The sequence below is a fragment of the Astatotilapia calliptera genome, chromosome 18 (assembly GCF_964374335.1).
Source record: "Astatotilapia calliptera chromosome 18, fAstCal68.1, whole genome shotgun sequence".
Classification (NCBI taxonomy): domain Eukaryota; kingdom Metazoa; phylum Chordata; class Actinopteri; order Cichliformes; family Cichlidae; genus Astatotilapia; species Astatotilapia calliptera.
In genome coordinates this window covers 22,706,644-22,729,383 of record NC_137439.1, presented here as the reverse complement: position 1 = coordinate 22,729,383, position 22,740 = coordinate 22,706,644, and the positions used below count along the sequence as shown (strand labels likewise).

The window sequence follows — 22,740 nt, the reverse complement described above, 5'->3', positions numbered from 1 at the left end:
ACACACACACACACACACACACACACACACACACACACACACACACTGACAATCATCCAACACTGGCAATCACACACGCGCGCGTAAAAGTGTGGTGTAATGTGTTGCGATCGTTTAGCTCCGGCTTGGTACCACATACCGACAACGAATGAAACAATAAAAACGGAAGAAAAACTCTTGCTTGTGGACCTCGTCAATGCAAGAATCCAAATTAAAGGCCAAGGCGGATATTATTATTAACCGCGCTGAGTTTATGTTTTATTTTTTATTTATTTTTTGCTGTTGTCTTGAACAGAAAACAAACAGCTGACATTTATTTTTCAGCATTTTTCTGTTGTCAAACATTCACACGCTACAGGTCACCGCTGAAACGATCTCAAACAAATGCCTCAGTGTTTAGGAAACAGCACCGATGGAGGCTGAAATGATCGATGATCGATATATAGAGCGATGAGATCAATATCATCTTGGCGGGGGGGGGGGCCTTAACCACGGAGCTTTATGGAATCCAGAAAGACTCGTTGGAATGGAAGATTTAATTTTAATAAAAAAAAAGTCCTTCTATATTATAGTTATATCTAAAAAAGTATTATTTGCCAATAGCAATCAGTATTATTGATTGATAAAAATACATCTGCAAATATAAATAAAAACAAAACAAAAAAACAAAACAAAACAAAACAAAAAAACAGCTTAGCCACAGAGGGCAAAGCACACCTCTGCTAATAAAACAAGTGTGTGTGTGTGTGTGTGTGTGTGTGTGTCCGCTTTTCTTATCACATATAAGTATTTTACTTTCGAACAGTTCCAAGGTGTGAAATATTTACAATATAGCCCACAATTCCTATTTTTAGGCCTGTAAATAAAGCTCCACGTTGAATAAAAAATAATCGAAAAACAAGCAAAGTTCAGCATGCAGTCACAAAAAATATAAATTTTCATCATAAATGTCTTCAGAAATGGTTATAAGGTAAAATAATAATAATAATAATATTTATTTATTTTTAAAATTCTGTATCTTGCCTAATTTGGTACTTTGGCTGACTTCATTCACACTGCCTTTAAAAAAAATCTATTTTATGTTCTGTAATAAATTAACCGCAGTACAGATGGATGAGGCCTAAAACTGCTGATGTCTTTCTCACGTCTTTCTTTCGTGGGTTTGTGGTTTCTTCACTTCTCTCTGTCTAAAATAAAACAAAACAAATACATAAAATATTATAATACAAACACGTTGGCCTCGAAAAACTATAAATGAATAAATAAATAAATAAATAAACACAAATCTGGCACAAGATTAAAACTGAGATGTCTAAGGAAACCGTTTACAAGTCACACACACACACACACACACACACACACACACACACACACACACACACACACACACACACAGACGGGCAGCATCTGCATATCGGTCGGAGCTGAATGAAGCGGATGGTATAAACATCAGTCACCGGCACCGAGAAACTGTCCGAGTGTCCAATTAGGGACAAATAATAATAAATATATGTCTGCAAAGATGAGTGTACAATTCTTCTTCTCCTTCTCCTTCTTGTTCTTGTTCTTGTTCTTGTTCTTATTCTTATTATTATGTTCAATAAAGACATTACAGCTTCACTTTCAATTGCTTCAAATCACTAATTTCATATAAAATTAAGACGCGATCAAAAGTCAAGAAGCTGTGCTCTGATCGGTTCTGTAAATTTATTTACCTGTTAAAATGTTCCCGTCATTTACCTAAACTGTCATTTATTTATTTATTTAATTTTTAATTTGTAAAATCTTGACGAACGATTTGGGAATAAAAATAATCTCGTCATTTTGCGCATCCGTCACTGAGGTGAAAATCCCTATTTGCTGAACTTTGGTGAACAAACGAGCAAGCTCTTCTCTTATTGGTCTGCAACGTTGCGATCCTAACTTTGTGACCTCCTTCACTCGCCCCCTCCACCACCCTAACCGGCCTGTGCCACGTCATTAATCTCTGTCAATCAATACTTCGATCAGGTTTATCACTAAGCGCATAAATGCAAAACCATACAGTCCGTGGGAAAACAAAGTTTATCTGTTAGGAACTCCCGCGTCCATAAACAGATACCAACTGTATTTTACACAAATTTCGTGTCACTGGACCTCACCTGTCCTGACTGTCTGCCACGCGCACACAGGTGAAGGCGCACATGCACGCGCTATCAAATGACAAAGGTTGTTCTGCTCTATGGGGGATTTTTAAATCTTCTGCAAACTATAATCATGCAGACTCAGATAAAACTCGGATATTTTGTTTTTTTGTTTTCAAATTTTTTTGTATTTAGACTCGTTGTGTTTTAAACTCGGACAGGTAGACCGCGAGGAGGACTCTGCTCGTGTCCGCCCAATATTTGAAATACACAGATGCGCGCTCCCAGCTCTCTGGTACGAGGCTCAGCCTGCTCTTAGTGGAAGCGCTGTTGGACCAGAGATGAGATACAGCCCTGGAGAGCTCCTAGCCACATGAACGCCACGACGCCGCTGAGGCGCTCGGTCCCGTGTCTGCTTCAGACAGAACAGAACTCGTCCTCGCCTCACCGGACTGGTCGGATAATTGTTATCAATGGATTGGCATTCTAACGGGTTGGTATTTTTATTGCTCCGGTAGGGCTAGAGGGTAAGAAAGCGTGCGTGTGTTTGAGTGAGAGTGAGAGAGCGGTGAGAGGGAGAGACAGGGGGAGACGGTGGGAGGGTGGGACAAGGGAACATATATGCTTTCAGCCATGGAGCTCACCATGGAGAACCTTCACAGCGTCTCGTCACACTCCCAGGCGGGAGACCTCATGAACTCTCCGCATGCTCGGCCATCGCCGTCCCCCAGCTCTACTCCCCGGAATCTGGTCTCGCACGCTCCCGGCGCGCGGTCGGCCATGGTCTCCGGCATGCCCTCGCTTCTGGAGGGGTCTGGGGGAGACTACCGGACAGACCCGTCCGCGTTGTCCGGACACCTGCACCCGTCCATCAGCATGTGCGAAACCGGGATGAGCCTTAGCAACACATACACAACTCTAACCCCCCTGCAGCATCTACCTCCGATATCCACAGTGGCGGACAAGTTTCACCACCCGCATTCACACCACCATGCTGCCGCCCACCAACGACTCTCGGCCGGGAACGTGAGTGGGAGCTTCACACTGATGCGGGACGACCACCGTGGTCTTACCTCCATGGGCAATCTGTACAGTCATTACTCTAAAGAAATGTCCGTGTCCGGTATGGGCCACGGCTCGCTGTCCCCGCTTTCCAGCGGGCTGGGCTCTCTGCACAACTCCCAGCAGCCGCTCTCAGCCTACGGGCCCAGCGCGCACCTCCCCGCCGACCCCAAGATGCTTTCTCCGGTGTCAGGCTTCGAGACCCACGCATCCATGCTGTCCCGAAGTGACCAAGAGCATCTGGCCAGGAGTTTAGGGGGACATGGCCACGGCATGATCTCCAACATCAGCGGCATGCATCATCACCCGCACGGTCACCTTCACTCGCAAGCAAACGGTGCAGTAATGCTGGGGGACCGGGAGAGACACGGCCATGGACCCAGCCAAGGAGTATCAGGGTCAGGCATTCAGGCCGAGGAGATCAACACTAAGGAGGTGGCACAGAGAATAACAGCAGAGTTGAAGCGCTACTCCATCCCGCAGGCCATATTCGCCCAGAGGATCTTAAGCCGGTCGCAGGGCACCCTCTCGGACCTGCTACGGAACCCCAAACCTTGGAGTAAGCTCAAGTCAGGACGGGAGACCTTCAGAAGGATGTGGAAGTGGCTGCAGGAGCCCGAGTTTCAGCGGATGTCTGCTCTCAGGCTAGCAGGTAATATACAATCCCTTCAGCATTATTGCTTCACATAAAAAGCGTTCAGTCTTCCACCGTCGCCTCTCAAATAAAATAGAAGGATTCAGCACCACGGACAGTTCAGCCAGCAAAGGTGCGCAGAGGCACAGCAGCTTCATCAACGTAATTAGCCATACCCGCAATTCCTTCAACCGGAAGCGAATATGATTTGTGTAAAGACAGCGAACAAATCTATTTGTGTTTCCCTCGGATCTCTAGGAATAGTTACAGTGGGATGCAAAAGTTTGGGCAACCTTGTTAATCGCCGTTATTTTCCTGTATAAATCGTTGGTTGTTACAATAAAAAATGTCAGTTAAAAATATCATATAGGAGACACACACAGTGTTATTTGAGAAGTGAAATGAAGTTTATTGGATTTACAGAAAGTGTGCAATAATTGTTTAAATAAAATCAGGCAAGTGCATAAATTTGGGCACCACAAAAAAAGAAATGAAATCAATATTTAGTAGATCCGCCTTTTGCAGAAATTACAGCCTCTAAACGCTTCCTGTAGGTTCCAATGAGAGTCTGGATTGTGGTTGAAGGTATTTTGGACCATTCCTCTTTACAAAACATCTCTAGTTCATTCAGGTTTGATGGCTTCCGAGCATGGACAGCTCTCTTTAACTCACACCACAGATTTCAATAATATTCAGGTCTGGGGACTGAGATGGCCGTTCCAGAACGTTGTACTTGTTCCTCTGCATGAATGCCTTAGTGGATTTTGAGCAGTGTTTCGGGCCGTTGTCTTGTTGAAAGATCCAGCACGGCGCAGCTTCAGCTTTGTCACTGATTCCTGGACATTGAGTGGAATCCATGTGTCCCTCAACTTTGACAAGATTCCCAGTCCCTGCACTGGCCACACAGCCCCACAGCATGATGGAACCACCATATTTTACTGTAGGTAGCAGGTGTTTTTCTTGGAATGCTGTGTTCTTTTTCCTCCATGCATAACGCCCCTTGTTATGCCCAAATAACTCAATTTTAGTTTCATCAGTCCACAGCACCTTATTCCAGAATGAAGCTGGCTTGTCCAAATGTGTTTTAGCAAACCTCAAGCAGCTCTGTTTGTGCTGTGGGCGGAGAAAAGGCTTCCTCTGCATCACTCTCGCATACAGCATCTCCTTGTGTAAAGTGCACCGAATGGTTGAACAGTGACTCCATCTGCTGCAAGATGATGTTGTAGGTCTTTGGTGCTGGTCTGTGGATTGACTCTGACTCTTCTCACCATTCGTCGCTTCTGTCTGTCTGAGATTTTTGTTCGTCTGCCACTTCGAGCCTTAACTTGAACTGAGCCTGTGGTCTTCCATTTTCTCAATATGTTCCTAACTGTGGAAACAGACAGCTTAAATCTCTGAGACAGCTTTCTGTATCCTTCCCCTAAACAATGATGGTGAACAATCTTTGACTTCAGGTCATTTGAGAGTTGTTTTGAGACCCCCATGTTGCTACTCTTCAGAGAAATTTAAAAGAGGAGGGAAACTTACAATTGACCCCCTTAAATACTCTTTCTCATTATTGGATTCACCTGTGTATGTAGGTCAGGGGTCACTGAGCTTACCGAGCCAATTTGAGTTCCAATAATTAGTTCTAAAGGTTTTGGAATCAATAAAATGACAACAGTGCCCAAATTTATGCACCTGTCTGATTTTGTTTAAACAATTACTGCACACTTTCTGTAAATCCAATAAGCTTCATTTCACTTCTCAAATATCACTGTGTGTGTCTCCTATATGATATTTTTAACTGACATTTTTTATTGTAACAACCAACGATTTATACAGGAAAATAATGACTATTAACAAGGTTACCCAAACCTTTGCATCCCACTATATCGCCTGATAGAGACTACTTGGAGCACATTTGCGTCCACCACACTTGCTGTTGTAAACTAAATTTGCAGGCCTGTAGTTTTTGATCTACACACAGCAAATCGCAATTGATTCACAATAAAACCTCGAAATAGTTGTCCTCCCAAGACGCCTGTTTTACGAGCTTGTGTTTGTGCGTGCGCACGCGCGCGCGCTTCGGTGGGGCCAACCAGTTGCGCGCGAGAATAGCGGGGTGACCCCAGGCTGCCTGATCAATACGCCAGTTCCCACTCTCCCTTTTAAATGTGGCACACCGATCGATGCCCGTATCGGAGCTGAAAGACGCAATAACCGCAAGATCTCTCCCGCTTTTCATTTAGTGCCATGTAGCACGAGCTTTACATTTAGAACAGGGGCAGGTATGATACAGGGTTCGCTTTTAAAAAAAATTTAACTCAGGACAGCAAAATGAAACTGTGATTTTCAGTGTTTTAAAACTTCAAACTTTGAATCACTAACACTCCAACCCGGTGTCCATTCAGAAAATTAAACATGTAGACCTAAATATTTATTTTAAAAAAATGAAATATGTGAAAAATACTACTGCAGCCCATAGATGTGATCACCAGATCTATTTCAAAGCAACCTTGAGCTGCACAAACTGTTCTGATGAAATATTGATTGTAAACTGGGGCGGGGATTGATAACGTGGACAAGTACAAACAAGAAAATGTAGAGAATATAGAGTTTGTGAAGCTGAAAGCCACAAAAACTAACAAAACAAATAGGAAATGTTTCCCTTTCCCCCCTTTAAAATGACATATTTGTTATGAGATGGTGCTACTGAAAGGAATAGCTGTCCAAACCAATAAGATTTCACTGTATCAGTGAAATGCCAAGATAATGCAATCCAATAAAAATGGGCACAATAGATAGATAGATAGATAGATAGATAGATAGATAGATAGATAGATAGATAGATAGATAGATAGATAGATAGATAGATAGATAGATAGATAGATAGATAGATAGATAGATAGATAGATAGATAGATAGATAGATAGATAGATAGATGAGGATTAGAAGCTGAGGCTTTGAGTGTCATTAATAGTGTTGCTCTGTCCTTTCAGTGTTTGCCTGGCTTTGCACATAGGAGATCAATAAGGCCGTTTCCCCTTCCCAACCCCCTTCTCTCCCACTCCCTGGTGCTCTCCTTCTGTGTTTCTCTCTCTCCTCTCTTCTTCTCTGCAGCACATGACAATAATATCACTAATCTTTCAGTGGTTAACCTGGCAACAGGCAGACGGGCAGGTTGTTTGGCTCGAGGAGCTCGGCGCCACAGAACAAAACAAAACAAAAAACAAAACGCTCAGTGGAGGAAAGGATAAATGAGAGCTAGTCAAACAATGCACTGAGCCATTTTCTATCATCTTACCTCTTACCAGAGCCATCTCTTAATGCCCATCAAACTTACTCGTGCCATGAGAGATTAATGTCGGTATTCTGTTTCTCATATTTTCTGAGGAATCCAAATGGGAAAAACTGGAATGGACAAAACTTCAGTCAACTTGGTTTAAGTGCAGAAGCAAGAAAAGCAAAACTGACATGTGGAAAAAAGGGCTGCAGGAGCTGGGAGATGCCATTGATTGAGTAAGGGCAGGCAGGTTTGGGCTTTGTGTGAACAGCCAGATAGAGGCAGGGTAGTGAAAGGATCAATACCGACCTTAATAATTGATAAGTTTAAGAGAGACGGAGGCGAGATGGGGAAGAAAGAGAGAGGCAGACAGCGGTTGTGTTAGCACTTGTAACAGCATCTTCTAGGTAAGCAAAGTCAAATCTGTGGTTAACAGCTGAGGACCACACAGAAGTCTTCCTGCCTAAACCCCACAGCACAGGGTGTGTAAGTGGTTTTCAAAAATGCTGTTTACACCCTAAACATCCTGTGAAACATCAATAGCACAGTTCTGACACCAACAAGGATGCTGTAGACTCCCACTGCTGAGAACTCGAATCAGATATTTATGAAGCTAGAAAAGAAACACGACTGTAGATTTGTAACAAGTGAAATCAGGGCTTGAAGGCTGATATCTAAAGACAAACACAAAGAGATCACAGCCTAGGAGGGTCTTACAGTAGACAAAGGGCACCAGAGCATCCAGCTGCCTGCCGAGACAGAGTAAGTGCTTTCTGTTTAAGTCAGCGAATCCTCAAAGCAATCCAAGGTTGTGATGTCATTTGATTTTAAAGGTTGCTATGCTTTATGGGGTTTGTAATGCATCTTTATGGAAGGCCTGCAAGCACATTTCATTGAGTGCGTGTGCACACATGCATGCGCGTATGTCTGTGCAAATGCTTCCACATGCACACGTGTGTGTGTGTAAGACTGGGTTATAGAGTGCGTCTGCACTATACATTGTTCAGGCTTATCTGACTCGCTCTGAATCGGTATTGATTTCCTCTCTTCTGCTCTCTTCGGCTCTCTCATATTCTCTCTCTCTCTCTCTCCTTCCCTCTATGCCTCCCCCCTTCCTTCTCTTCTGGCTCTGTACCAGCAGAGCAGAGCAGAGTCTTTGCCTCCCAGCCTTAATTCATCCCTGCTCTCTCTGTAACAGACAGAACTCATTTTGAATAGCCATTCCTGGCACAGTGGTGTCAAATATTTTGACACACTGTATGACTGCAGCTTAATGTGCTGCGACTTAGATTGGCAATACAGTACAACACAAAAAGAAGCTCTATATAGCTTCATAAACATTTAAAACAACCTCTAGCCAAATATTTTAATTCGCATACAAGTAATAAAAATGAGCTGGTTGCAGAATACATAGAAAAAAGATGTGTGGTAATAAGAAGGTGATGCATTTTGTTTAAGAACTGATGCCCATAAGGAGGATATGTGGTTGAAATATATCAAATTTACCTTCTTTAGAGTAGAAATCAGGACTTGTGTTAAATAATAAACATATAAATAAACATCTGTTAGTAGTTTCTTAATTATCCATTTGCAGCACCTTGTTTTGTTAAACCTTATGTTGCTCATGGCAGTTTGTAAAAGGCCTGGTGGTGCTGAAAGGACAGCTCCTTCTAATCCCTCACAGCAGCATTTCGGTGTTAAAGGTGCAAACACCCAACCAATAAAACTGCATTAGTCAGGACTGAATTACAGCTTTTCAGCTCCGACCTTTTAATCTTTTTAAGCTCTTTCTTAAAAGTTATCACAAATTAAACTGACTTGACTTTAGAGTCCCTGCAGATGTTCTGTGTGTCAGAGAGCGTTTGTCTCGGAGATATGTGTAAGCCAGAACTCATTTTATCGTTATCTAGAATTTCCCTTTAATTTGAGCAGAAAATTTGTTCATTAAGCCAAACGGCCGGGAAGAGAAATAGTCCTTGTTTATAGGGACCAGATAATAATATCATTCATAAGTTACAGTACACGAGGTATTTTTAAGTGCTTGAAAAATATTTTTTGGTTAGTTTGTGTTTGTGTGTTTGTGTTCGATATTATTGCATGTTTGTTACAGACGGGACACTGCTTACTAAATCAGAGGCACGTTGTGCAGTTTTTTTTCTTTGTTTTTATTACATCAAAGGCTGAGATTATATTAAACTTTCGCGATAATAACTTAAAAAAAAAACACACAGGAAAAAAGAAACAGATCACTTTGAAGGCCCAATATTTAAAGCTTGAATATAAAGTTTACAAATGAATCAGTCATCATCGAAGAAATAAAGTTCTACTAGATTAAACAACGGCTTGATTGTAAGTCTTTCTAAGTGTTTCGGGAACATTTCCCAGCGGCTTCTTTGTAGCTTAGTTTACAAAGATTTATTCGTTTTGTTCTCCTTTATTCGCCGTGTTCAGGGTCTCAAAAAACTGTCGAAATATTTGATTGAGGCTTGTGCTCCGTGGAGAGAATGCTGCGTTTAGTTTTTACGTTTTTAAAATAAAAACACAAATCTTAGAAAAACGAAGAGGCGCAAAACTTGGTTTACAGGGCTTACATGACTTTTATGGACTACGAGACAGGATCTAATACTCTGTAAAGCTGCCGATCACTAGTCTCAACAGGACAACACGGGCTTTAGTTGAGAAATAAACGACAGCTTTCAAATAAGCCAATCCTAATCAATCGAGGGTAGCCCGTTTTAAAGGACGAAGAGGCGGTTTGGTTTCAGCCTTGCGCAGTGTTGTGGTGGGAGCAGGGGTCATTCGGGCGCTTTACTTCCCTGCAATGCAATGAATAGGCCTATAGGTTGATCAATATAATCAATAACCGTACATCTGAGGAGGTGTGACAGAGAGTGATTGACACCAAACTGTTTCTCGCCTGCAGTAGTCCGTCCAGGGCGGGAGAGGGCCCGTCTCACCGCACACAAAGCCCGATCTCATCCGTCCGTCCAGGCGTCGACTAGCAGCAGCACGGTGCGGTTAGTTCACCGTCTGCCCCTCACGCCCCACCTGCACACACACACACACACACACACACACACACACACACACACACACACACACACACACACACACACACACACACACACACACACACAGAGGTAAGACACATAATACTCTCCTGTAACATTAAACGAGTTGCCTTGTGCATTTTCATTTTCCCAAATCAAAGGAAACACAGACCAGAGATGATCTTTTAATTGTAACTCACGTCCACTTATTGGCTTTCATCTCTCGAGGCTTGAGGACATAAAGCTGATGAGATCGAAGGATCTCATGTTTCCTCCTGTACACTAAACATTTCAATGCACACCAGCTAGAGAGTCTTCACACGAAAACTCTATTCGTTTCCTGGTATAAACAAACAAACAAACAAACAAACAAAACAAAACAAAACAACACCAAATATCTCTAATCGACTGCTTTCACACACGACTACCTAAAATGTGTTTTACCTCTTGTTGTTTCCAATTGACCTTTACTGTGCAGAGTTTTTGGCAAAAAAAGTTTCCAGATGCATGCCTTAAATCTCATTTTAACACAGGATCAGGAACTACGGGAGCCAGTCACGAGTGGTGTGCGTGACAGGTGTGGGACCTCTAAAGTCAAGCAGTTAAAGTTTAGAAACAAAACAGAATGAGTGTATATCAGTCCAATCAATTTTAATCGGATAATTGGCGATTTATTTATGTTATTCTAAGCAGAGTGTTGAAACGTGTAGGTTCGCGCATGTGTGCACACTTACTGCCCACTTGCGCACATTCACACACACTGAAAGGGAAAGCAGAGACAGCAGCCACCGGCAGCCACAGTCATAAAGCCGAGGTGCTCTTAAACGAGGCACAAGTGCAGCTTAACACACCGAACGGCCAGCGAGTTCATCTCTGGATCAGTAAGCGGTTGAGATTAAACAAAGTGGCGGTTGCCCTGATACCTTTGGCACCGCTGACACCAGGGACATGTGAAGGAGATGACATGCGCAACTGCCACTTGAGACTGCTTGTCTCTTCAGAAAAGCCCATTTAGTAATGAGACACACTAAAGATAACCAATAACAGTTTGGTTCTTGTCTCAAGAGAGGTCGCTTTAATGAGTAGCCCCCACTTTTCCTTCCCTGTGGTCCTGTGTTTCTTACCGCGGCGAGGGACGTTCAAGGAGTCTCATTTGAAATTGATTGATTATCTGAGATATGCACTGACCATTGCGGGCCCAGGCCTAGTGCTAACTCCTCGGCAGATGTGTTTTGCAGGCACTGCACACAGGCCTCTGTGCTGCAGAGCAGCATCTGAGCTGATGGAGGAGACCCAGAGTGGTGTTGGCATTGTAAAATGGCCGGTAGCACAAGTTGTTCGAAAACAGGCATTACATATTAAATTATCACTATATTAGCACTAGCATTCAGTCATTACATTAGGGAGTATTGAGTTTGGTTTGAGACAGCACTTAGAGAGCCTTCAGGAGATTCTGGCATGGCTGGGCCTGAACCAATTGAATAAACGTTCCATGAAATGGTTCTGAAGTGCGGATCAATCAATATGGGGGCTATCAATCCGGGGGCAAATTAAAACAATTGAGAAAAACAACAAGAGGAAAAGAGTTGAGGAAGTCGAGAGGAGGGATGGAGGATACAATGCAGGGACGAGCACATAACCTACATTCAGCTGAGGAAAAATATCTTGGTAATTGTGCTTTGCTTGCAGTAACAAAGCGTGAACAATGACCATTCGCACACGTGCACGCGCGCATGCATGCATACACATGTGCACATTTATATTGATCCCCACCTCACAGTCAAATCAGTTTACTGCTGTTGTCTAAACCTGCTGTAAAGTCATCAATCATTTGCATACACCACCACCTCCACACTGCAGCCAGTCTTATTTATCTTCTGCCCCCACCCCCACCTTTCCTTCTTCTCATTCTTTCCCTGCACACACACACACACACACACACACACACACACACACACACACACACACACACACACACACACACACACTGACAATCATCCAGCACTGGCACTGGTGTAGATATCAGTGATCATTCCTTGGCGCTTTTTAAGGTACATCCCCAAACTCAATCTCGTGCACGCGCACACACTTTATATGGCCTAAAAACTATGTAATCAGTGACCTATCTGAGACCCCCCCCCCCCCCCCCAATTCAAAAGCACCCAGACTGGATGACTGCCACATTTTCTTTGTTCTTCCAAAGATTAACAATTTCTTCTCATCTGTCTGTCACAAGGCGCGTTCGCGAGCTACAATCCCCAGCCCGAGCGCGCGTCCCCCCAATACACACACACACACGCGCGTGCGCACATACACACCACCGAGTTCTCGCGGATCGATAGGGATCGATCGGGTGGGGAAGGGAGCCCTGATTACTGGACCACGTGTTCGGGAGAAAACCGCGGAAAATCGATCATTGCAGCTTTTTAGGGCAGCAGAACAGAACAGACTCCCTCCAGTCTCCACAGCCAGAGCCGAGCCTACTGACGGTGCATCCAGGCACGGCAGACCGCTTCTTTGTCAGCATTTCACATCTCCACCAGTTTCAGCAAGGCACACACACATCCACGATCACACTACTCTATTCACCATAACCGCGTTATTTCTCGATTAGTCACAAATCAAGCCAAATTGTTTACATACATAAATACTTCAAATCCGCATGCAGGTGAGTTATAACTCAGGCCTGCACAGGTTTTAGACATATTTCCTCTCCTCCTCTCCTCGGAGCCTGACGGTTTATCTCATGTCACCACACATTTGAAATAAACGTCTAGAGATACTTCAATGAGCAAGATGTTTACTCCTCTGAGTCTTACTGTTCATGTTATGTTCTGCTGCAGCAGCAGGTAGTAACCAACGAGAATATGTAGTGTAGCATTCAGGAACAGTAAGAGATCTGAGTGCTCATTTTCAGTCCTGTTATTAATATAAATGGTGCAAGAAAACCCCCGCTTAATTAACCAAGTCTCAAATTTGACTTGAACAGGGAAAAACACGGCACAGCTTAAAGATAAGGCCGCTGTTAACAAGTTTCACCCTGGCTAAATTTGTGATTTAAATGGACAAAACTAGACCCATCAATCTCAACACTTAGAGCGTGTTTGGCAACCTAAATAGCAATAATATTGGATTTTAAATGCGGAACATTAGTTTGGAAATCTACAAAAACTCTGTCATTGATATCAGGATAACCCCACCTGAAACAGAAACATGTGAGGTTTAGATATTATTTTAATATAGTTTAATATCTTCTCACTCAGAAGGCAGCCCGTAGTATAGACTCAATCACATTTTAAACATTTAAATTCGATCTGCTCCTCTCCTTATGTCTTCCTGCTTCTCATTCTTTCTTTTGTAGCTTGCGCATGCTCCTGTTTCACACACACAGAGTAATCTGTTCCCATAATGTGCCCTTTTCAAATAGCCAATTAGGGATCGTGATACAGGCCTAAACACATTCCGCTTAAGCATCAGGACTTCATCATCACACTGAAACATGATCATAAATAACCACTTTTAAACTTTTTGGTTCTACACTCTGCTTTTTGTTGCTATTTTTTTTGGAAATTTTTGTTCCCTGAGTATTATGTTAAATGTATAAATTATCTGTATCATATGTATTTTGTGCTCCACTATATGTGACACATATATAACATGTTATTCTTCTCTCCCTTCCTCCCTTTATCCGTCTCCTTCTTCTCTCCAGCATGTAAACGCAAGGAGGAGGACCGAGGACGGGAGCGGAACCAGGTGCCAAAGAAGCAGCGACTGGTCTTCACCGACCTGCAGCGTCGCACCTTGGTAGCCATCTTCAGAGAGAACCGCCGGCCCTCCAAGGAGATGCAGCTCACCATCTCCCAGCAGCTGGGCCTGGAGCTCTCCACCGTCTCCAACTTCTTCATGAACTCACGCCGCCGATGTCCAGAGCGCTGGGACGCAGAGGATCACAGTCTCGGGGCGCACGGCCACGTGCACACATCCCACGGAAACAGCAGCAGCAGCAACAACAACAACAACAACAACAACGGCGCCTCACCAATCCAACCCGGTACCTCCTCTGCTGTTTCCTTCTCCAAGGCCTGACGTCTGCAGGACGGATGTAGAGAGAATGGAGGGTTCCTTTCCGCTAAGACTCTCCGTCACTGCAGAGCTACCGAGCGCTGTGGCTTCAGACCACTCAACTGATCCATTTGTTCAGAGTACCGAGGACTCTGTGCAGATGGATCAGACCTTCTCGGTGTTATCTTTTGACCCGAATGCCACTCTTAGGGGCTAACATGCATTTTCAAAATGTGACTCTTGAAACCAAAGATCCAACAACCACATGTAGCCGTCAGGAAAAAAAAATCATCCTGAAAAACCAAAGAGCATCCATTTATACTAACCGCGCTGTGGGTGTGCGTGGAAACATGGAAAAGAGAGAAAGAGAGAGAGGGTTTTGCGTCAGGAAACAAGTAGCTTTAAAGACAGCCGGCCTGGAGAGGTCTTCACAAATAATCATGCAGCAGGTGTATCTGTAGGCCTGCGATCAGCTACACCCGCGTTTCAGTGCCACGCTGAGACTGATTGAGAGATGCGTTTATGTGTGACGTATATGTGAAACGATCTCCGCAGGTCGTCCGCTACCTGTGCGTAACGTTCACATCGCCCACAGTGGGGGTGTATTATTATTATTATGATTATTATTATGACTATTCCTCTGCAGCCACTCAGCCCGCTGCACGTCGGAGTAACAGCGCCATCTGCTGCCCAGTCTAACCACACGCCAACCTGTTCTCAGCGCGCTGGCGTTGCTCCTCACACAGCTGCAGATTGAACACCCAGAGAACCAAACAGGAGGAGAAATGGTTCAAACACACTCATCCAAACATCCAATGACACACATGCTGAATGTTTGCTTCTTTATATACACTGAGTGGCTGCACGGCCACAGACTGCATAGTCACTTGAAAGGTTATTTTCAGGTTACAAAAAGAAGAACAATCAAACAGGGATGACATGCCACACATAAAAAAAAGCTGTTGTCCTCGAGTGAAGGGAGTGAGGGAAGGTGGGTGCATTCTGTTCTAGTGGCCAAACACAGAGGTCAAATGTCACAATATAGGATCCTGAGTGCCAATGATGTTTGCCTCTTTATGATAATCAGAGAACAGACGCAGCCCACTTAGTCCCCCCTCCCCCACCCCCAGTGTGCCCTGCAGTGTCTGGTCTGTGTCATTACACACCTACAAATTGTGAGCACTATACGGCATGTTTGCCTATTTCATACCTCAGAAAAAAAAATTAAAAAAAGACAAGAAAAGAAAAACATTGATGTGATCCACATGAAACACAATGGAAATGTTTGTAAATAATCTTTAATTTCATCTCTCGTTCTCTCTGTCTTATCTATTCTCAATTGATCTACTCTCTTGATATGTGTCTTTCTTTCATTTTCTTTTCCCCCTCCCCAACTAATTGATGCGGGTAATAATAGTACCATAGACACATGGTTTCTTTCTCGTGACTATTGTGCTATGTCGTGCTGAAACAATATATAAAGAAGCACCTTGTTGACAAAATGTAAGAACTTAAAAAAAAAAATGAAACAGAATCAAAACAGACAAATCATCATGTCATGGACTGATCCTATGCACAGACGAGGAAGGGATACCAAACAGAGACAAACTGTGCATATTTGTGAATACCTGTTTGATGGAACAAACGGACTGCGTGGATGTGAAGGACCTCTTCCTTGATCTTTAAACTTTGACCTCTTTGAAATGGACAGTCACGGCATTCCTCTGCTGATTGTTTTCTTTTGTCACCATATGAATTGCCAGATTTTTTTGTGTCTTTTTATAACATTTTTTTCTGTGTGTGTATGTGTGTGTGTGTGGGCAAAGCCACTTGTTGTGTAGCATCTTCTAGCGGGAGATAATCATATAAGGGAGGAGACACAGACAGGAGGAGGAAGGGTGAAGCAGGGGAGGCGGGAGCATCAGAGGCCCGTCATGAGACTGGAAGGTAGCAAGGGACATTCCTCCATAAACCCATAAACTGGGAGGTGTAGTGCACGGAAACAGGTTGTTGTTATTTGGGAATGACTTTGGAGTCTAGACGGAGGAAAACTGCATTTTTAAAAAAAAAAGTTAAAACCCAAAGCAGAGTGTTAGTGAGGGAAATATGTGTGTGTGTGGCTACCTCACAGAAAATAACCAGACAGTGACCCAGCCGTAAATACCAAAGATAATCCACACCTGCTGTGTTCACACTGGACCTGGGATGTACACACACACACACACACACACACACACACACACACACACACACACACACACACACGCAGAGTTGCAGACAGATGCAGATTTGGATGCACGCACTTCCACGGAGCAGTCGTGCTACATAGCAAACACAGCCTGTTTGTTATGTGGGAAGAGTTGAGTGCCTTTTTCCTTCAACCAGGGGATGGACTGCTCTGATCACACACAAATATGCACACACATGTTTAAATGAGGGGGAGTAGGGGGGACACACTGGGTGAAGGGGGTGCAGCACTGGAGGGGTCCTTGTGATCTTAAAGGGCCACTTTTTCGGACTCTCGGCACTTCTTTTCACACGGTGAGGGGAAACCATCGCTTGCCATTCCGTTTTTTTTTTACACACCGACGAGATCGTATCATCTCACCAAGTCCTCTTTTCACGATACACACACGCACACACACTCCTCCCAGAGATATTTTTGTGTCATTTGTAATCCGAGAGTCGGCGTGTGTGTGTGTGTGTGTGTATTTAGCTGTTTACAAAGCCCTTCACTCCTGCTCTTTCCTGTCTCTCGATGGCCACCATTTCAATTTAACTGGTCTGAAAACAGAAAAAAAAAAACAGAAACCAAAAAAATATATATAAAAGAAACCTTCCATCTGCTGTCGACACATGATGCACATTGGTGATCCTCCCCCGCTCCCCCCTCTTCGCTGGTCCCTCTTTCCAGGGTAGCATTACAACAAGGCAGGCATGTGTAGACAGTTCATCTTGATATACCTCAAATCTTGACTGTAAAATTTAATGTAGTGAAACAATAAGGACAATGTTTAGCAATGAGCGTGACATTAAAGTCACAACAAAATGATTGTTTGGGGGGTTTTATTTATAATTTCTATGAAACAAAGTGTGGAGCTTAAACTGGTTTTTGGTTTGACAGCTTTCCAGTTTTTTATTTGTTTCTTTTAAATTGTGTGCAGATTTGAACCGAGTCCTTTTTTTAGACTGAAAGAAGGGGCATGACATGGGTGTAGAAAAGTGCATAAGGGATAAATAAAGAGGCAATGACACAATACACATGCAGCAAAAGAAAAGAAGAAATCAACAAATAACAACACATCAAAGACAGAATGATTTCTGTTTTGCATCATTTTCTTTTTGTTCGTTTGTGTTTGAAAATTGTTTCCTATGTGTGTTGAAGTGATTCACATATTAAAACAAAAAGAACGAACCAAAGCACCTCTGTCATTTAGGAGTGGGACGAGCAATTCTTTTTATGCATGGATCCTATATTAGTGTATATAACCTGCGGGATGATCTGTTCCTCCACAGGTGGAGGTAAGGGGGAGAAACTGGGGGGGAAACAAATGAAAGACAAACAAACAAAAAAAGCTGGGTTTTGGTTTTCAAGTACATTCTTTTACCCTTGTGTGTTTTATGTGCTGTTTGTGTATTTGTATAAAATATGTATATTTGTATGTCTTTGAGATTCATTACTGTGTGTTTCCCCCTGTTGTTGTAACCTTTCCCTTTGTGTCCAGTAGTCCCTGCACTTCCATCTCTATATATCTTCGTTTCATACCACAGCCGCGAGTGTGAGTGTGGAGTTTCTCTGCTTTATTTTTCTGCATTTAATCTAAATTTGATCACCCTGGCTGTTTGTCTGCTTTAGGAAACAGTCGAAGCTGAAACAAACGGACAGCCAGGCAGCTGAAATACGCTTCCTTCCAGTGTTTTAAAATGGCGTCATTTGCTTTTTCCTTCAGTCAGACCTTAGAGATCTTGAAGCCCCAGTGTCGATGTTCTCTCCCTCTTCCCTTACCAATCAATCAATCAGAGCCAAGTGTCTTTGTGATGGTAGAGACAATCAATTTCAAATAGAACGGAGACAAAAAAAGAGGAAAGATGAAGGGAGAGAGAAAGAGAGCGATGGAGGAGGGCAGAGAAACTGACTGCACAAGAGAGATGGGAGCAGAGGGGGAGTGATACTTTCATTCCTTGTGTGTGTGTGTGTGTGTGTGTGTGCATGATCACCTTTAACCTCTGCAGAGTGACCTTTACGGTGGGGGTCGAGGCACCTTGGACCCTCCCCCGGCAATGAGGGAGCTAGTGGTGGGGATCTGACTTGTTAAGTGGACATCTAATCGAAGATGTTGATCAAATGCCTGCACACATGTGCACAGATGCATGCGACCATCAAGCAGAGAGCCTTTCCTCTGATCCTGATCTCAGTGATACAGTAAGGGTGGTGTCAGTCATGTGGGTCTGCCTTCAGTTTTTGGAGGAAGAATCAAGTAATAACTCGAGCAAATAATACACAAGGTGAAAACCAGTGTTGGTAAATTGTGTGTTTTGACGAAAACAAATAAAGAACGAAGCAATTGGATGACTGATTTTCTACTTTTGTGTGATGCTTTTTACTATCTACTGTGGTACTCTGCTGCCACCTGGTGGCTCAAGAATGGTCGTGTTTGTTAGAAAATGTTTGATCAGAAACCAGGAGGGTCCTCAATTTACAGCTTCTCTCTACTCAGGTCAAATATCTCTAAATTCTTATTCTCCAGAGTTCAACCATCACCCCCTTTGTTTATTTATTTTTTACACTTATAGTAAATAAGGATTTAAATGTAAACAGGTAAGTTTAAAAAGTGCCCACAAAAACTGGAGATGGAGCTGGAGATGGCAGAGTTAAAGCCGTTGGGAGCGATGGAGAAGATTAGAAATGAGTATATCAGAAGGTTTGGGGACAAAATTAGAGGCAAGGCTGAGATGGTTTGAACATGTGCAGAAGAAGGATAGTGGATATACTGGACAAAGGATGTTCAGTGTGGAGCTGCTAGGCAGGAGGACAAGAGGAAGACCTCAGAGGAAGTCCATGGATGTAGTGAAAAAGGACATTAGAGGAAGATGATTGTCTCTGGCGACCCCTAAAGGCAGCAGCTGGAGGAAGAAGAGGAAGAACTCCCTGACTTTGTTGTATTGATTTTCTAAATTAATTTAAACATGCTGACATCTAAAATATTTAAACTTGTATAAAGTCCAAGATAAATATTATAAGATAAATATTTAAAAAAAATTAAAGCTAACAGTGCATATATAGAATAAGGGTTTGTTTCCATCCGTGCTCAGTTTCAGGTCTCCAGAAGTTGAGTCATCCATCCTTAAAATAAACTACCCGATGATGATATCACATCAAAGCTAAGATTTGCTTCACTGCACATGATTCAAAATTGAGTTTTTCTTGTGGAAAATCTAGACTGAGCCCATCCAAATAAGTAAATGTACATAAATAAAAAAAAAAACAAAAAACAGAAGGTGATGTTTTTCTGAATCTTTGTCAATGATGGGAATAACGGCCTTACAAGTAACTGAGTTACAAGTTACTAATGGCGTTACTTTTTTCAGTAACGAGTAATCTAACTAATTACTATTCCTATCGTTACAACGGCGTTACTAACAAGAAAATGCGGTGTGGTCTATGGGGCGCCGTTTGTAAACTGAAACATGCCGAAATTAACAGCAACATTTTTCCACATTTAGCTCTAAATCTTACAAAAACATGTTTTTTCGAGTCATTTTTTACAACATTTAGTAAAATATTTGTAACTTTTCATATTTAAAACAGGATTTTAAATGTTAAATCTAAATGCTAAATGTTAAATCTAAATGTTAAATGTTAAATCTAAATGCTAAATGTTAAATGTAAATATTATATTTAAATGTAAATGTTAAATGTTAAATGTAAATATTATATTTAAATGTAAATGTTAAATGTAAATATTATATATAAATCTAAATGTTAAATGTTAAATCTAAATGTTATATATAAATCTAAATGTTAAATGTTAAATCTAAATATTATATATAAATCTAAATGTTAAATGTTAAATCTAAATATTATATATAAATCTAAATGTTAAATGTTAAATCTAAATGTTAAATGTTAAATCTAAATGTTATATATAAATCTAAATGTTAAATGTTAAATCTAAATGTTATATATAAATCTAAATGTTAAATGTTAAATCTAAATGTTACGGGAAACTAAATATTTAGCTAATATGCAAATTTATTGTACGGGTCAACGGAAATACCAAAATAAAAGCTTCAAGAAAACCTCCCGCGCTAAAGTGTGCCGGTCGCGGTCAGGTTCTGTGTTTGCGCTCCTCTTACGGTCACTTTTGACTGCCATGAGCTGCTTCGACTATTCCCTACCAGCATGTCCATGCTTGTATATAGCTCTTGTAAATCGCTGTCATTTAATGGGACAAACCTACTTTCAGAGTTTGACAAGGAGGGTATGGAGACCTCTGCTGTAGAAAGTTCTGGGTTGTGACGATGAGACACATGAGTTCCGCAGGCAAAAAGCTGGATGGGAGTTCTATTACCTTCAGTGGAAACAGAGTGATTGTTATATCCAGCTTTGAATTCCTTCAAAGTGCGGTTGATTCGTGGTAGAAACACATAATGAAGGCAAAATAGGTCTGTTGCATTTTCTAAGTCTAGGATACCAAGTGATTCCAATTCATAAAATATAGGTGCATAAATGTGGCTACAGTTGTTGTTTAAGTCTCGGTTGAAACGCTCAATCCTCTGGTTGTGCACAGAACTTCCCATTAAGACAGAGCTTTCACCCCTGCTTGCTCGCATGTCCTCCCAAATCTGAGCATTCTCTCCTCCGTGATCAGTCCTGATATGCAGGGGTCTGCCAAATTGTCCAACAGCTGCAGTAAAGAGGGCTTTCACAGTCTCAGCTCGATTATTGCTGGAGCACTGAAGAAACAACATCCTGCTGTATCCATCTATTGCACCATGAACAACAAACTTCCAACGAATCAGTTTGTGATTTCCATCTATGTGCCATATGAAATTTGGATGAGGCACAGAATATACTCGCCGAGCAACTGCAGTTCTTCTCCTGGATAGAACACCAGCCGAGTCCACCCTCCGCAGTGACTTTCTTACGCGCCATCTTTGAACCACTATGTTTTTGGAACGCAGATGACCCATCAGCATCACTTCTCCAACATTTGGATGTTCAGTTTTTATTTGGGACACTATCTGATCTAACTCATGGTCACTGATTACATTGAATTTTGACTCTTGAGATATTATAGTCTTGCAGTAACTTATACAGAGTGGGCTTGGAGATGGAAAGGATAGATGCAGCTTCAGTAAAAGATGTTTTCAGGGAAAGAACATTTTCCAATTCCTCTTTGGAAATCTGAAGCCTTCCTTGGTAACCATCCTAGAACACGGCACAGAAAATCTCAATGAGCACAATTCTATAACAAAAGATGGGTAATTTGAGGCAATTGTACTGTGACAGATTAGCTAGAGTAATATTTTATCAATAGTTTTAAAATATGAAAGTGAGCAATCAAAAGACACTTCACAGCAAAAACAGTAATAAAATATGACGTAAAACTTGTGAATGTTGTTGGTGGTGATGTGACACTGCTAGTGATGGACCCCTAAGAAGATGAAATGTATGTAGAATCAGAATCATTACTTTGACAGGATTTAATTTAAGGTGACATATTACACCAAAGAAAAAACAAAAATTAGTCAGCTAAATGATATGTGTAAGAAGGCCTACCGAGCAGTATGGTATCCCAGTGGAGACGGCAGGTCTACTTGGTCCAGGTGCATTGCTGGATTCCTAAGGAAACATTTACATCAAGAACGACTGTTACCTACCTACCAAATAAATAAATAGAGTTGTATGATGTTCGATCTCTGTCTGCCGCCTACCAAATGAAATAATTGAGGACTAGCTAAGTAATTTAGCTTTGCTAGTTTTGCTAACACTGCTATCAACCCGTCCAAAATGCTATACAATAAACTTACCAAGTGCTGCGGCGTTTGTGAGGTCGAGGGTGCATTACCGCTGAATCGTTGGATGGCCGACAAAACGGCTCTTCCAATGTTTTCAGCTAAATCGCTGGACATGCTGGTAGGGAATAGTCGAAGCAGCTCATGGCAGTCAAAAGTGACCGTAAGAGGAGCGCAAACACAGAACCTGACCGCGACCGGCACACTTTAGCGCGGGAGGTTTTCTTGAAGCTTTTATTTTGGTATTTCCGTTGACCCGTACAATAAATTTGCATATTAGCTAAATATTTAGTTTCCCGTAACATTTAGATTTAACATTTAACATTTAGATTTATATATAACATTTAGATTTAACATTTAACATTTAGATTTATATATAACATTTAGATTTAACATTTAACATTTAGATTTATATATAACATTTAGATTTAACATTTAACATTTAGATTTATATATAACATTTAGATTTAACATTTAACATTTAGATTTATATATAACATTTAGATTTAACATTTAACATTTAGA

General features: G+C 42.0%; 1 protein-coding gene and 1 long non-coding RNA gene across 3 annotated transcripts; one reads left to right on the top strand and one right to left on the bottom strand.

Moving 5' to 3' along the window:
* Positions 1–1,693: 1,693 nt before the first annotated feature.
* On the top strand, positions 1,694–18,769 carry onecut3b (one cut homeobox 3b). 2 transcript variants are annotated; one of them, XM_026150735.2, is made up of 2 exons: positions 1,694–3,837; positions 13,844–18,769. In XM_026150735.2, exons 1-2 carry the CDS (start codon positions 2,745–2,747, stop codon positions 14,218–14,220), a joined length of 1,470 nt encoding a protein of 489 aa, XP_026006520.2. In that variant the 5' UTR covers positions 1,694–2,744; the 3' UTR covers positions 14,221–18,769. The 2 variants fall into 2 exon arrangements, with proteins under 2 accessions (XP_026006520.2, XP_080149500.1); XM_080293374.1 differs by lacking the exon at positions 13,844–18,769 and adding an exon at positions 10,008–10,471.
* A 2,733-nt stretch (positions 18,770–21,502) lies between these two features.
* LOC113010802 (uncharacterized) lies at positions 21,503–22,604 on the bottom strand. Its single transcript, XR_013903460.1, has 3 exons — positions 22,231–22,604; positions 21,980–22,042; positions 21,503–21,628 (listed from the first exon to the last, which is right to left on the bottom strand). It is a non-coding gene; the product is annotated as an uncharacterized LOC113010802 (long non-coding RNA).
* Positions 22,605–22,740: the final 136 nt, after the last annotated feature.